The sequence below is a fragment of the Sturnira hondurensis genome, unplaced genomic scaffold (genome assembly GCF_014824575.4).
Source record: "Sturnira hondurensis isolate 20B ecotype Veracruz unplaced genomic scaffold, ASM1482457v3 Scaffold0017436, whole genome shotgun sequence".
Lineage (NCBI taxonomy): Eukaryota > Metazoa > Chordata > Mammalia > Chiroptera > Phyllostomidae > Sturnira > Sturnira hondurensis.
This window is the reverse complement of record NW_028090067.1, coordinates 3,776,612-3,789,784: the sequence shown is the minus strand read 5'-3', so window position 1 is coordinate 3,789,784 and position 13,173 is coordinate 3,776,612. Positions and strand designations below refer to the sequence as shown.

Sequence of the window (13,173 nt, the reverse complement as noted above, 5' to 3'; positions counted from 1 at the left end):
TATCTGCTATAGTGCCGTGCATTCTCTAATAATGCCTGCTCCGACTATATGTGCACGGAACCCTCAGAGTTGCTGCCTGTGACCAGCACTGTTGCAGCATGGTGGAATCTGTTGCCAAGGGAGAAGGGAAAGAAGTAAGAAAAACGCCAAGAATAAAAGCTGACATCTGGTTGATGGAACCTTCTTTTGCCCCCAACAGTTCTGCCACAGAAAGGGATGAATGGCTGGAGGCGATTTCCAGGTCAATAGAAGAGTATGCCAAGAAAAGAATCACATTCTGTCCTAGTAGGAGTCTTGATGAGGTATTGTCTTTTTTTTCTCCTTTTTTTCAGGGCATTTTACTTTTTGTCTTAAAGAAACCTTTCCCAGGGGTTTAGAAAAGCAACATGTGTTTCACAGAAGGATTGGAGGTCTCTGTGTAATCTCAGAGCTCAGTTGTTACCCTTTTGATGTCTCACTGCAGGTCTGTGATAGCGTGTAGCATATTTTTTCTAGTTACAAAGCCTCATTGTATCAAATATAGGAAATGTATTGTAGTTTAAGGAAACTAAGTAGCTGTCATCGCACTACCATAGGCGTCTTTTAAAATTAATTTTGTATTGGAGGATTGTTAGAATGTAGCTAATCTTAATATCCTGAGAGCATGAAAAATATAGTAACACCATATTTTGTCCCGTATCCTTAATGAAACTATCAGCATTGTGAGCCTCTACTGTTAAACAAAGGGCTTGACTCTGTAGCAGTGAACGTGAGATAATCAGAAGTCGTTCTTCCACAGGCTGATTCAGAAAATAAAGAGGAAGTTAGTCCCCTTGGGTCGAAGGCTCCAATCTGGATTCCCGACACCAGAGCCACAATGTGTATGATCTGCACGAGTGAATTTACTCTGACCTGGAGACGACACCACTGCCGGGCCTGCGGAAAGGTTGGAGAGGATAGGGCCCATCGTCACTGTAGATTTTAATAGCTCTGGGCTGTACATAGCGCAGGAGCATATTTCCCCTCATGAGCCATTGTGTGTGGGCCTGGGAGGATACTGACTCGTGGATGGTATTTTCTTTAAGGATTTGGGCATGGGGCAGTCTTGTCAGGCAACTTATTTCCTTCTACCTCAAGGTTATTTTAGATTGTCAATAATAGACAATTTCCATTTTTTAAAAAATATACAAATTCACAATTACATAGACCATCACATGTGCAGATAATTATTTAAACCGAATTTATGGAGATACTCAGATTAGTAAGTTTTCTATAGGTTCTGCACTTTGTCATCAATTGGTTCTGCACCGTAAGTGAAATGACCTACAGTGAGGCCACTTTTACTGTAAGCTAATTGACATAAGCCAGAGTTAAGTGTCTGCGGTATCACATCAATGTTATAATGAAATGACATTATTCAAGGACCTGCTGTATTTAATAGGGGGAACTTTCAGTGTTGAAGTTATCACTAGTGAAGTTTCTAAGTCTTCATGACCTCGCTGGTAAGATGTGCATAGTAACAATGACGTCAGTGAGCTACTGTAAAGATTAAATGAGGTCTTACTTAGAGAGCATTCAGTGTAGGCTAGACACCTGTGAGCGGTGTAGCAGAGGTGGTCATGGTTACCACAGTGATGATGACAGTGACAATGATGATAATACGGGTAACACAGGAGTCATTGCACTCCAGGCACTATTCAAACATTTTGCACAGATTGACTATTAAATATATTATCTTTTGTCGTAAACACTCAGTAGTAATCTGTGGCCTCTGTACCTTCCAGTGGGGTATTGTGCATGAGGTCATTATGTGCCNATGACGTCAGTGAGCTACTGTAAAGATTAAATGAGGTCTTACTTAGAGAGCATTCAGTGTAGGCTAGACACCTGTGAGCGGTGTAGCAGAGGTGGTCATGGTTACCACAGTGATGATGACAGTGACAATGATGATAATACAGGTAACACAGGAGTTATTGCACTCCAGGCACTATTCAAACATTTTGCACAGATTGACTATTAAATATATTATCTTTTGTTGTAAACACTCAGTAGTAATCTGTGGCCTCTGTACCTTCCAGTGGGGTATTGTGCATGAGGTCATTATGTGCCTGAACCCTACAGAGTTGTTACAGAGATTCAGTGACTGTACAAAAGTTTTGAACAGTAGACAGCACTGTCAGTGGTAACATGCCTGATGGTTTGGATACAAAGATTATTCTAAATTAAATAATCCCAATGTGTTTTCAGATTGTCTGCCAAGCTTGTTCATCAAATAAGTGTGGCTTAGATTACCTGAAAAATCAACCAGCAAGAGTGTGTGAACACTGTTTCCAAGAACTGCAGAAATTAGGTAATATCTAAGACTTACCCCAGAATTCCTTTATTTCCCAGATGCGTTCAAACAGCCTTCTGAAAGGATCATCTTAGACACATCAGCAGTGTGATTGGTGATCGCAAAATACAGGGGAGATCCTCTCCCTTAGTTAAGATCTCTTAACTAACATTTAGTGGTGTTTCCAAGAGAGGTTGAACTGGAGTTTATTTTTAATTCTGAAAACAGTCTTGCTAAGAATATTAATTACAGAATGGTAATTATAGAGGGAAATGCCTAAAATAATTACAAGGGAAGTGTAACTCTCAAGTAATTTTGAAGTTTCTAGTTTCACAGCTGCGCTCATTACAAATCATTTTTATCTACCTGTTAAGTATTCTCTGCGGAAATATACTGGGTGTCACTTTTGTTAGCCTAATTTTGATCACTTGGACTGATTTAGTGAGGTTTTATTATACGTCTAAATGTGTAGCTATTCACCAAGTACGAAATGATAAATCATATCTGCTTACTTGTTACCCACAGGTGTCCATCCCCACAGTTAGGGTCAGTGCAACTAGCAGGACCATTCACTGCTCACAGGTGTCCATCCCCACAGTTAGGGTCAGTGCAACTAGCAGGACCATTCACTACCCACAGGTGCCCATCCCCACAGTTAGGGTCGGTGCAACTAGCGGGACCGTTCAGATCTTTATTTGGGGGAGAGATCTTCAGTTCAATTTTTGAAACCTTTAGGTTCTAAATTTTAAAAAGATTATCTTTCATTTCCATGAAGAATAGCTTTTCATCGGCAAATGAGAATTCTAAGTGCATAAAACCATATGGCATACTATTTCAGAATATGTATATTGAGTCTGTGTACATTTTTTCCAAGAAGTCATCCATCTAATTAATCTTTTGCCAGCCTTTTTATTCCTCCACTTGTTTTCTGATTATGTAATATAAGCTGCAAACATTCAAAATTCATTTTTGAATCCTCCTCCCTCATCGTGCACACCCATTTGGTCAATAAATTTTGCCAAACTTATCTCTGAAAGCCTGTCTTTCTCTTTGATTTCTTTGTCTCATTACAAGGCCTTCATTGTCTTTCACCTGGACTACTGTAATAATTTCCTAGTAGGTTTTCTTGCTGCAAATCCTTCCTCTTTCCTACCACTAGATTTATTTTTCTAAATTCAGTCTGCTCATGTCACTCTCCAGCCTAGAAGGCCTTTGATTTCCCACTGCCTGAAAAACAGTCCAGGTTCCTTAGAACCAGCCTGTTATTTCCAGACTCATTATTCTCCAAATAGATGATCTAATTCCATCCCAGTCTGTTTTTGCTTATGCTGACCTCTGTACATGGAGCAATCCTCCTCCTCCTTTTTTTTTGGCAAACTCTTACTTACACCTTAATGGCCAACTTGAACATCTCATTCTCTTCCCAGCCTCTCCTCAACCTGTGCAGTCAGAAGTCATTGCCTGCTCATCTTGTTTTATAGCCCTTTTCTAGCTCTTCATTCATTGTGATATTGCTTGATCAGGTGTTTAGATACTAAACTATGTTGGATTTTTTTTGAGTCAGGATTGAAGTTTTTCCATTTTTCTTTAAGTTGCTGGCACATTAACTTTTCAGAATCCTAAAGGCACAAAAGAACAATCCTTTCATATGGTTTAGTGTTGAAAAAGTATAAAATCCTAGACAGTGGAAAATTTTCCTCCTCCTCAACCTCCAGCCACCCATTTTCTGTTCCCATCAGTGTCATCAGTTTCTGGCATATCCTTCCATGGATATTTTATGCCCTGTTTATTGATCTGATTTAAATGGAATTGCAGAACGGTTACCATTAGCTATACATGTGTACCTGATTTCTTTTAGATCACCAGCACTCTCCTAAGATCGGATCTCCGGGAAATCACAAAGCTTCAAGTGCCTTATCATCAGTCTTACAGAGCATTCCATCAGGGAGGAAACAGAAAAAAATCCCAGCTGCTCTCAAAGAAGTAAGTGTTTCCATTAAACTTGCAACCTGATAGAGGCTAAATTATTCATATTCGTATAATAGACTGTTTTTCATTCATAAAGGAAGATGTCATTTCTCACTGCTATTAAGATATGCATTTTAATACTAGTGATGCGGTGTGGCTGATGCCTCTGTATCTGGCTCAGCCTCCCATATGACCTGAGTCATTTAGAAAATAGCTGCCTAAAGGTTTGCAGAACATTTTATAGCAATGATAGAAAGTAAAGATAATTTGAACATGTGAATTTTTAAAATTACTTTATAAGGCATGACCCTTATATGCCTTACCAGACCCCTTACCAGAAGGAAGAACTCTACAGAATATTTGGGCATTTTATAAACATTTACTGATCTTCATGGTTATTTGTAAGCATTGGTTGGTTATATACAGCTGATATCACTCATACTAGGTTGTCTTTCCTTTAAACTTGAAAGAAAAACTTAAAGAGTGATTATAGCCCACACAGGCGTCACTGCTACCTTATCCCAGTTTGTCAGATGCAAGTGTTCAGCCAGCCACGGAGATCAGCTAGTACCACATTCTGGCCACACCCACTTTAATTAGCTCATTAATTAGTTCCTCCTGTGCTAGTTTTGTGGCCGGTAGAGTCTAAATTTGACTCTCTTGCTTGATTATTCTGTGAAAACAATAGGCATTTATTACCTCAGGAGTCCAGGCATCGTTTAGCTGGGATCTCTGCAGGGCCACAACCATAGTGTGGGCCATTGTGGCGTTCTCATCTGGAGACTGACCAGGGAAGGGTTTGCTTCCATCTTCACTCAGGTTGTTGGCAGAGTTCACTTCCTTGCAGCTGTAACACCAAGGGCCATAGCTTCTTTTTTGCTCTTCCTAGAGGCTGCCCTCAGCTCCTTGCCACATGGGCCTCCCAAGATGGCAGCTTACTTCTTCGAAGCCAGAGTGGGAGATAGTCTCTAGAGCTGTCCACTAGCAAGATGAAGTCTTATACAATGTAGCAATCAGGGTAGTGACATCCATCACCTTCACCATGTCCTATTGGTCAGGAGCAAGTCACAGGGCCTGCCCACATTCATGGGGAGGAGACTGTACAGGAGTGTGACTTTCAGAGGCAGGGGTCACAGGGAGCCACTGAAGAGTTTGGTCACCATACCACAAGTCCCAAACTTGGCTTTTTATATCTCTGTTGTTCCTGTGTTAACAGAAAAGAGAAGTTTGAACTGCCAAATTATAATCACGAAGAGCTTACTATATACCTTTTGCCCAGAGATTAAAGCATTTTTTAGCCCTTTATGAAGTAAAACAAGCTTGTTTTTCAGACCAAAACTTGGGGGGCAGAAACTGATCCTTAAAATCACCAATAATAGCAGAACTTTCCATTTATTTTTCTCTTGGTATAGTTTTGTTGTTGTTATTTCAGGAACAGAGTTAAAGTTTTAAGTAACTTTCCCTAATTACCAGAACAAGACAAGCAATAAACAACATGCACAGTCCCCAAAATGCAGCTTTAAAAAAGCCTCTTTGACCTTTGGAGTTATTTTTCTTCTGGCAACCCAGAAAACACAGACGAACCCACTAAGAAACATGCACACAGAAACCCAGCAGACTCCAAAACTGCTTCTGAAAGGAAGCGTTTTCACGTTCACGGTAATGGCAGGTCTTCCGTTTGTACGGCAGCAGACTTTGAAAATAAGCAGCTTCTTTCCTAAAAATTATTATTATGGTTATTGCTTTCAGAACCACTTATCAAAAGTAATTCTATTATTTTAATTTTTTTTGTCTGAACACCATTAAACTATGTATGGGGTTTGCTTATCTTCAAGGTATCAGCGAACACAGAAGATTCTTCTATGAGTGGCTATTTGTACAGATCAAAGGGCAATAAAAAACCTTGGAAGCACTTCTGGTTTGTCATAAAAAATAAAGTGCTGTACACATACGCTGCAAGCGAGGTAAGATCTGGAATCTAAAGAGGTATAAATTGGGCCCTGGCTGGTGTGGCTCAGTGGATTGAGCACAGGCCTGTGAAGCAAAGGGTCGCCAGTTCGACTCCCAGTCAGGGCACATGCCTGAGTTGCAGGCCAGGTCCCCAGTGGGGGTCACGTGAGGAGCAACAACACACTGATGTTTCTCTCCCTCTCCTTCTCTCTCCCTTCCTCTCTCTAAAAATAAATAATTAATTTAAAAAATAAAGAGGTATACATTGGAGGACTTGTTTTTATAATGAAAACTGGGAATAGTTACAGTATTTGTTTAACCTATTTGTATTGTTTGTTTTTTGATTTGCTTTGCTTTTGGAGGGGGAGATGTTCATTATTTTTAATGTGAACAGGGTCTTTGTTTTGTCTAGAGAGCTCTTACTCAAATATTTGGCATTTTCTATAGTATTAACATGTAAAACTGCTTCTCTCGTGTCATGTGACTGACTACGTCACTGAACACAGAGGTTTTTGGCCTTTCTGCCAAGCTCTGTTGCATGACAGCACGTTGAAAATCTCCAGATTATATTGATCAGGCATCAGCACAGATCTAGACTGTCTCTGGGTTATAAGCAGCTTCTGAGTGTTTGCTCTGATACTATGCTCCTCTCCTGTCTGATCACCATGTGTTCGAGCGTCTATGAAAACCTCTGCTCTAAGGTCCAGGCTTTTCCTTAGCGGGACAGGGGTAAATCACTTCCCTTTCTAAGCTGTGTTTTCTGCATTACCTCCCATGGTGTTAGGGAAATATGTGAAATTCAATGGATGTGAACACATTGAAAATCATCTAGCACAGTGGCTCCTAGAGTAGGTGGGAGTGGTGGCTCCATAAATATTGTTGAATGAAGGAAAATTGAATAAGTTGCTAGAATTACCATATGCGTATACAAAATGAAATCAGAGCCGTATGCATCAGGAGTTCGCACATCTGAATCTTGTATCGGTTTTAAAAATCATCTCCCTCTGTGTCTTTTTAAATTAGGACGTGGCAGCTTTGGAGAGCCAGCCTTTACTAGGATTCACTGTCAGTCAAGTCAAGGATGAGAATTTGGAGTCTAGAGTATTTCAGTTACTGCACAAAAACATGGTATTTTATGTATTCAAAGCAGATGATGCTCACTCAGCTCAGAAGTAAGTAATTTAGACATTTTTCTCTTATACACGAAAGTTTGAGTTGTTACTTTAAATGATTGACAGTAAGATAGCCTACTTCCGTGCATGGGGACAGCTGAGAATTTAAATCAGGATCTAAATTAGAACGAGTTAAGATATTACTCAAACGATTGTTTCTTAAAGACAGGCAAGAGTATCTGGAATATTTTCAGGAGGCAGAGGAGGAAAGAAAAATAGGTGGTTCTGTCCAAAATATTCTGTGTGCACATAACCTCTGAGGAAGCAGCACGATGCTGCTCTGCTGAGAGGAAGGAAAGCTGAGGCATTTGACCTTTTCTTCAGTCTGGGTCAGAATCTTCTCTTGAAACATCGCAGGACTTGGCAGTCCCGTGGTTCCATTGTGCTGGGGAACGGCAGGAGTTTGAACAGCTGCTTGCTAATGTCTTTGGGAAAAAGGTCAAACACATTAGGAGGCTCCCCATGACTGAGTAGGAGGACAGATTTTATTTTATTTTATTCCATTTCATTTTATATCAAAATAGATATTTTAGATGGTAAAGGCTGAAATAGTCTTTTCAAAATTCCAATAAGGATATTTAGATACCATGCGGTTGCTTAATATAAAGAAGCATATTTCTGTGAAATCAAGGTCCTTTCTGAACAGGACAATTCAGTTCACCTCTTTCATTTGATTTGTATTTTGACCTCACAAGAAACACATTTTTGTTTTCACTAAGAGGTGCTCATATTTTCTGAAGGTGCATGCAGATATAAACAGATGCTTTAAGTAAGCAAGACTTGTCACTTCTGAAGGCAGTAAGAATTAATGTACCAGAATTATGTATGTTCCTGAAAAGTAATCAGGTATAATGTTACAAATACTCTATAAGACTTTTTTGCCCTGAGTTTATTAGGATATCTGTATGTGGCTGTTACCCCAAATAATTCCTTTTATGTACTTAAGAATACTTTAAAATTATGTCATTTAGCTATTTTTTATGTAGAAATTACTTAGATAAAATAGTTGTTGCCCATATATTCTGTTAGAGATTATATTTTTCATCATCTTCATCTGCATTCATCACCAAACTAATTAAATTATTGCTTTTAAATGTGCATGTTTTGCTTATATCTTTAAATTGATAAGATAAAGATCATGTCAAGACAGAACTGAAAAAAACAGAAAAGCAAAATATAAAAATCAGGGAAAAAAGGAAGACAGGATTGAATGTAGTTAGTTAGGTGAAGGGAATCAGCTTACTTGTAGTTTAGAATTAATGCAGGCTAAATTATGAGTTTCTCTTTGAGGGTACTCATCATATGGGTTGCTTTTTTGCATATCACAGAATAGTAAAATGTGTTAACTTCAATGGAAATTTTTTGCTTTTTTTAAGAGGCTTTTTATGGTATAACATATGTCATTTGCATTTAAAATGTAAATTTTTGAAAACTCTGCCTTTGAAATTTGAGCTAATTCTGTCTTACGCTGTTTTTACTATTTAAAGTGGTGATTTCAAATGTTCCTAGCAAGTTCATAAGCAATTACACTCCCAGGGAGGCACAAAGACACAACCCCCGAGTGTCCTCCGGATAATCGCAGCTGTGTGTATGGTCAGATAGAACTTTGAAACTAAAGGGGTTTGGGAAGACTTCTGTGAAACTGAGACACGTCTCTACTGCAGGCAGAATTCTGATTACCAGTGGATTAGATGTGAGAGTCCCTTTCTTTGAACATTTCAGAGCAGGTCCAGGCTGTGGGTGCCCAGGGATCTCTCCTTAAGGGAGAAAGAGACAGGAACAGAACAGAAAGGGGGGTTCAAAGAAAGGCCTTTGCAGCTCTGTCCGTTTCCAGAACCAACTAAACAGGATCAATAGGACCTCCCACAGCTGGGAAGGCCACGAAACGGCCCTTTCCTCATCCCTCATAGAAATGAGATGCACTTTTCAGGCTAGTTTTTTGGCCAAATCACCAAATGTTCAGAATTCCATATATACCGAATTCTAGTTTGCCACAGGAAAGATCTTAAATACTGTGTTAGGGTAACTAGATTCACAGGCACTGCTAATATCTATATTAACATAACACACACTAGAAAATTGCATTTTACAAATCTAACAAATTTCTCTCATTAATAGGTGGATAGAAGCATTTCAGGAAGGCGCAATATTGTAGCAGTATTGGTTTCATCTTTTCTGTGATTCCAAAAGGGTGGAATTCCATCAGAATGGAGGAAATAAAGTACAAAAATTTAATACAAATCAACACTGCCAAGATAAACCCAACCAAAATCTTCATCAAAAATAAGATTATTTTGTTAGATGTAAGGTAATTTTTTAAATGTTTGTTTTTTTAATGTATGTTATTTATTAAAATTTTGATGTTTACTTAAATCAGAATTATTTCTGAAATTCACACTGAATTCTAAAGTACCTTTTCTTTAGAAACCAGAAAATGTATCTTAATACTGTATGCTTGCTGTGTTAACTGTTTGTGACACAGTCCACAATTTTCTCAATGTGCTTTACAGTGTTACCTTGTAATAACATTCGCACTAGTGGAAAGTCTTTGTAAATAAAAAACACATGTTAAGGAGCAGGTTTCATGCAGTGTTTGGTTTAGAAATTATGATTATAAAACTGCTTGTGATAAAAATGCAGATCTTTAAATCAGTAAACTGAGATGGATTTTTGTATCTTTTAATGAAAAAACACACAGCCAACTTCTACCTCAGTAACTGTGAAGTGAAATTCCATTAAATTATCTCAAGTATTTCCCCTATGATGTACCTCACATCATATCACATCATCAAGGAGTTATAGCAGAGGGATAGAGTCTGAGTTTTTATTTAATTGTATGTAAGTGAGAGAGAAGTTATTTTCATTTGCAGAGGAACACAAATAATTCTATTGCCTTTACATTAATTAAATCTAATCTTTTTTAAAAAATGCTACCAGTTCAACACAAATAGAAGGGTGTTGTTTTTTTAAAAGGCAAAATATGGGAAGCATTATATGACATAATGTCTCTTACTATNTTCCATTAAATTATCTCAAGTATTTCCCCTATGATGTACCTCACATCATATCACATCATCAAGGAGTTATAGCAGAGGGATAGAGTCTGAGTTTTTATTTAATTGTATGTAAGTGAGAAAGAAGTTATTTTCATTTGCAGAGGAACACAAATAATTCTATTGCCTTTACATTAATTAAATCTAATCTTTTTAAAAAAAATGCTACCAGTTCAACACAAATAGAAGGGTGTTGTTTTTTTAAAAGGCAAAATATGGGAAGCATTATATGACATAATGTCTCTTACTATTCTAAGTATTCTGAGCCCAGATAAATAGTTGTATTTATGTCTAAAAAGAAAGTAACATTTCCTATAATATTGTGCTTTTAAAAATGAACTGGAATTGACATATCAAAAAAGCACAAATTTTAAGCCAGTATTAACTAAAATTGTATAGTTTCTTTTTTAAGGTTTTATACTATCACTTTGTGTTATGTCTTCTCTGTTACATTTTTAAAAGTCCATTATTTTTTTAACCAACTGTCAGTGCACCTCATTGGGAAAGATTTACATTCATAATTCTGGTGCACTCATTGTTCAACATAGGAACTACTTTGTAAATAACATCGATTTGCAGAAGAGAAACAAAATTAACGCTGTGATTAAAGTCGTTCTTGGTGGTCATAACATTTATTGACTGAGCTTAAACTAAATGTAAGTTATCCTAAAAGGCAAGATCTTTCATGCAGTATTTCATTAAAGGGCACAAGAATTTTCCTTTCATTTATATAAAGGATTTCCTAATTCACTGTGATAGTTATGATTGCCAAGAGAATTCCTGTGTGCCTTTCAGAAGCCTCGTGAATGTTTTTCGTTGCAGCAACGGTTAAATCTAGAGTTGACTGCTGTAGTTTTTTCTGGCTATTGCTTGCACAGAATCATTTTAAACACTGTTGCAACCTCACACACAGCCCTCACGGTGCTATCTCCCCCATCTTTCTGCTACTATAGGTAAACCAATACTTCCTTGCAGCTCATTAATTGTAATCAAGATACCATAAATAAGGCTTCCATGTTAAGATCTCTGCCATTTTTAGTATATCCGTTTTGGAGACCAATGTTATGCCTTATAAAGTATTTCCTTCCTCTTCATTGGGCCTAGCACTTTGTAGAAAAATAAGTTGTTTGGAGTTCTTTCCCCCTCTTCCTTAGCTCTCAGCCTTCTGACTGCAAGGTTTGGCTTAAGCCTCAGAATCTTAAAAAATATCAGGCAGGCTATTCTATCTTTCAGCAGCTGGCCAAATCAAGAACTAGTTATAAATCTAAATACAAGAAATATTGCACAAACTTCTAGTAATTCTCCTAATTACATGTGAAACTCATCTGATTGTACTAGCTATTGGCTTAGCCCCATGGAGGGTTTTGAAAAACATAAAGTACAGCCTTTTGAGGAAGGTATCAGGTTGCAACCCCCCCCCCCCCATAAAGATATATCAAATGTGGAATAGGATCACATTCCCTTACCCCCTTAGCAATCCTCATAACTTACTAAAGCTGATCAATTATTTATTTAAGCTGGCTAATTCAATGTCCACCAAAAAACCTATTTATATACATTTTGTTGTAAAGCTACTATGAAAATATCTTGATAGCTAACATTTTAGAAAAAATGATAATATTGAATGCATTCTATAAATGAGGATAAAATATCAATAGTACGTAGATCCCAAGAATACTTTATTACACTGATACACGTGCTTCGATCAAACTCTTTTCAAATATAATCTTTTTTCGTAAGGAGAAAGAAAAGCAGTTATAAAGTTAAGCCAAAAGGGATTCTGAAAGTAACCTGGAGGCCAGGCTGAACTAGAGGAAGGCTGGTGTGCTTAGTGTGCGCCCCCAGCCAGTGCCTCCTTATCTGCGGCAGCTGTAAATACAGAGGTCTCACCAGAGTCCTGGGAAAACGAGAATGGCTATCTTGACTTCATCTCACATTTCTGAACCTCTCTCCAACCTTCTCTCCCGTTTCCTTGTGGACCCGGGATCCTGCTCTTGTCCTTTGCCCACGATTCTCAATTTGGTCTCTTCAACCAAAAGCTTGGTTTGTTGAATATGTAGTAGCATTTCTTAAGATGACATCATCAGAGCAGCCTTGTTTAATACAAAGATGTAATGAAACAACTAAGTGAAGAAGACAACTTTAGAATGTAGTTTTGTTAGCCAAACGTGCATTTTATATTTGTTTGGTAGAATATAATAGGGAAAGCCTGGTATTTAGTAATTTAGTTAAAATGTAAATGTTATCACAACATATGTTCATATGTCTTGGAGTGTGTTTTCATTGTACTGTCATTGAAGTTTGAGGTGCAGTGTAGTCAGGCATAATCACTGGGATTTCCAGAAGTAAATCCTATTTCTCTTATTATGTATCACAGACTCCTTGAAGGCAGATGCTATGTCTAATGGATCAAAATAGGTATTATTTCTCAAAATACCTACCGTGTATCTTTTAAGAGATAATATTTGTTGAATATTCTTTGAATGTATTTCTTCTCCTTATACCTCAAGGACAGGATTCTTGTTATCTACGTTTCAAACACAGCCCCAAAAATGCCCTCATTAAAACTCAGATCTTAGACCTACACATGCCACTGTCCTGCAAGGCCACATTTGCCACTGCTTGTTGGATATCTACACGTGTCCTTAAGCATTTTAAACTTTACATCACTAAAACTCAACTTACTTTCTTTCCACTTAAATCTGTTTATTTTCTTCTG

General features: G+C 37.8%; 1 protein-coding gene across 2 annotated transcripts in view; it reads left to right on the top strand.

Annotated features, from left to right (window-relative positions):
- FGD6 (FYVE, RhoGEF and PH domain containing 6) overlaps positions 1–10,320 on the top strand; it is a 114,074-nt gene extending 103,754 nt beyond the window's left edge. For both annotated transcript variants that reach the window (XM_037068304.1, XM_037068303.1), the window contains exons 15-21: positions 200–302; positions 779–925; positions 2,227–2,329; positions 4,170–4,294; positions 6,115–6,243; positions 7,253–7,401; positions 9,520–10,320. In XM_037068304.1, the coding sequence (XP_036924199.1) occupies positions 200–302; positions 779–925; positions 2,227–2,329; positions 4,170–4,294; positions 6,115–6,243; positions 7,253–7,401; positions 9,520–9,556 (793 nt within the window). In that variant the 3' untranslated portion in view covers positions 9,557–10,320. The remainder of the gene's footprint in view (positions 1–199; positions 303–778; positions 926–2,226; positions 2,330–4,169; positions 4,295–6,114; positions 6,244–7,252; positions 7,402–9,519) is intronic.
- The last annotated feature ends 2,853 nt before the right edge of the window (positions 10,321–13,173 follow it).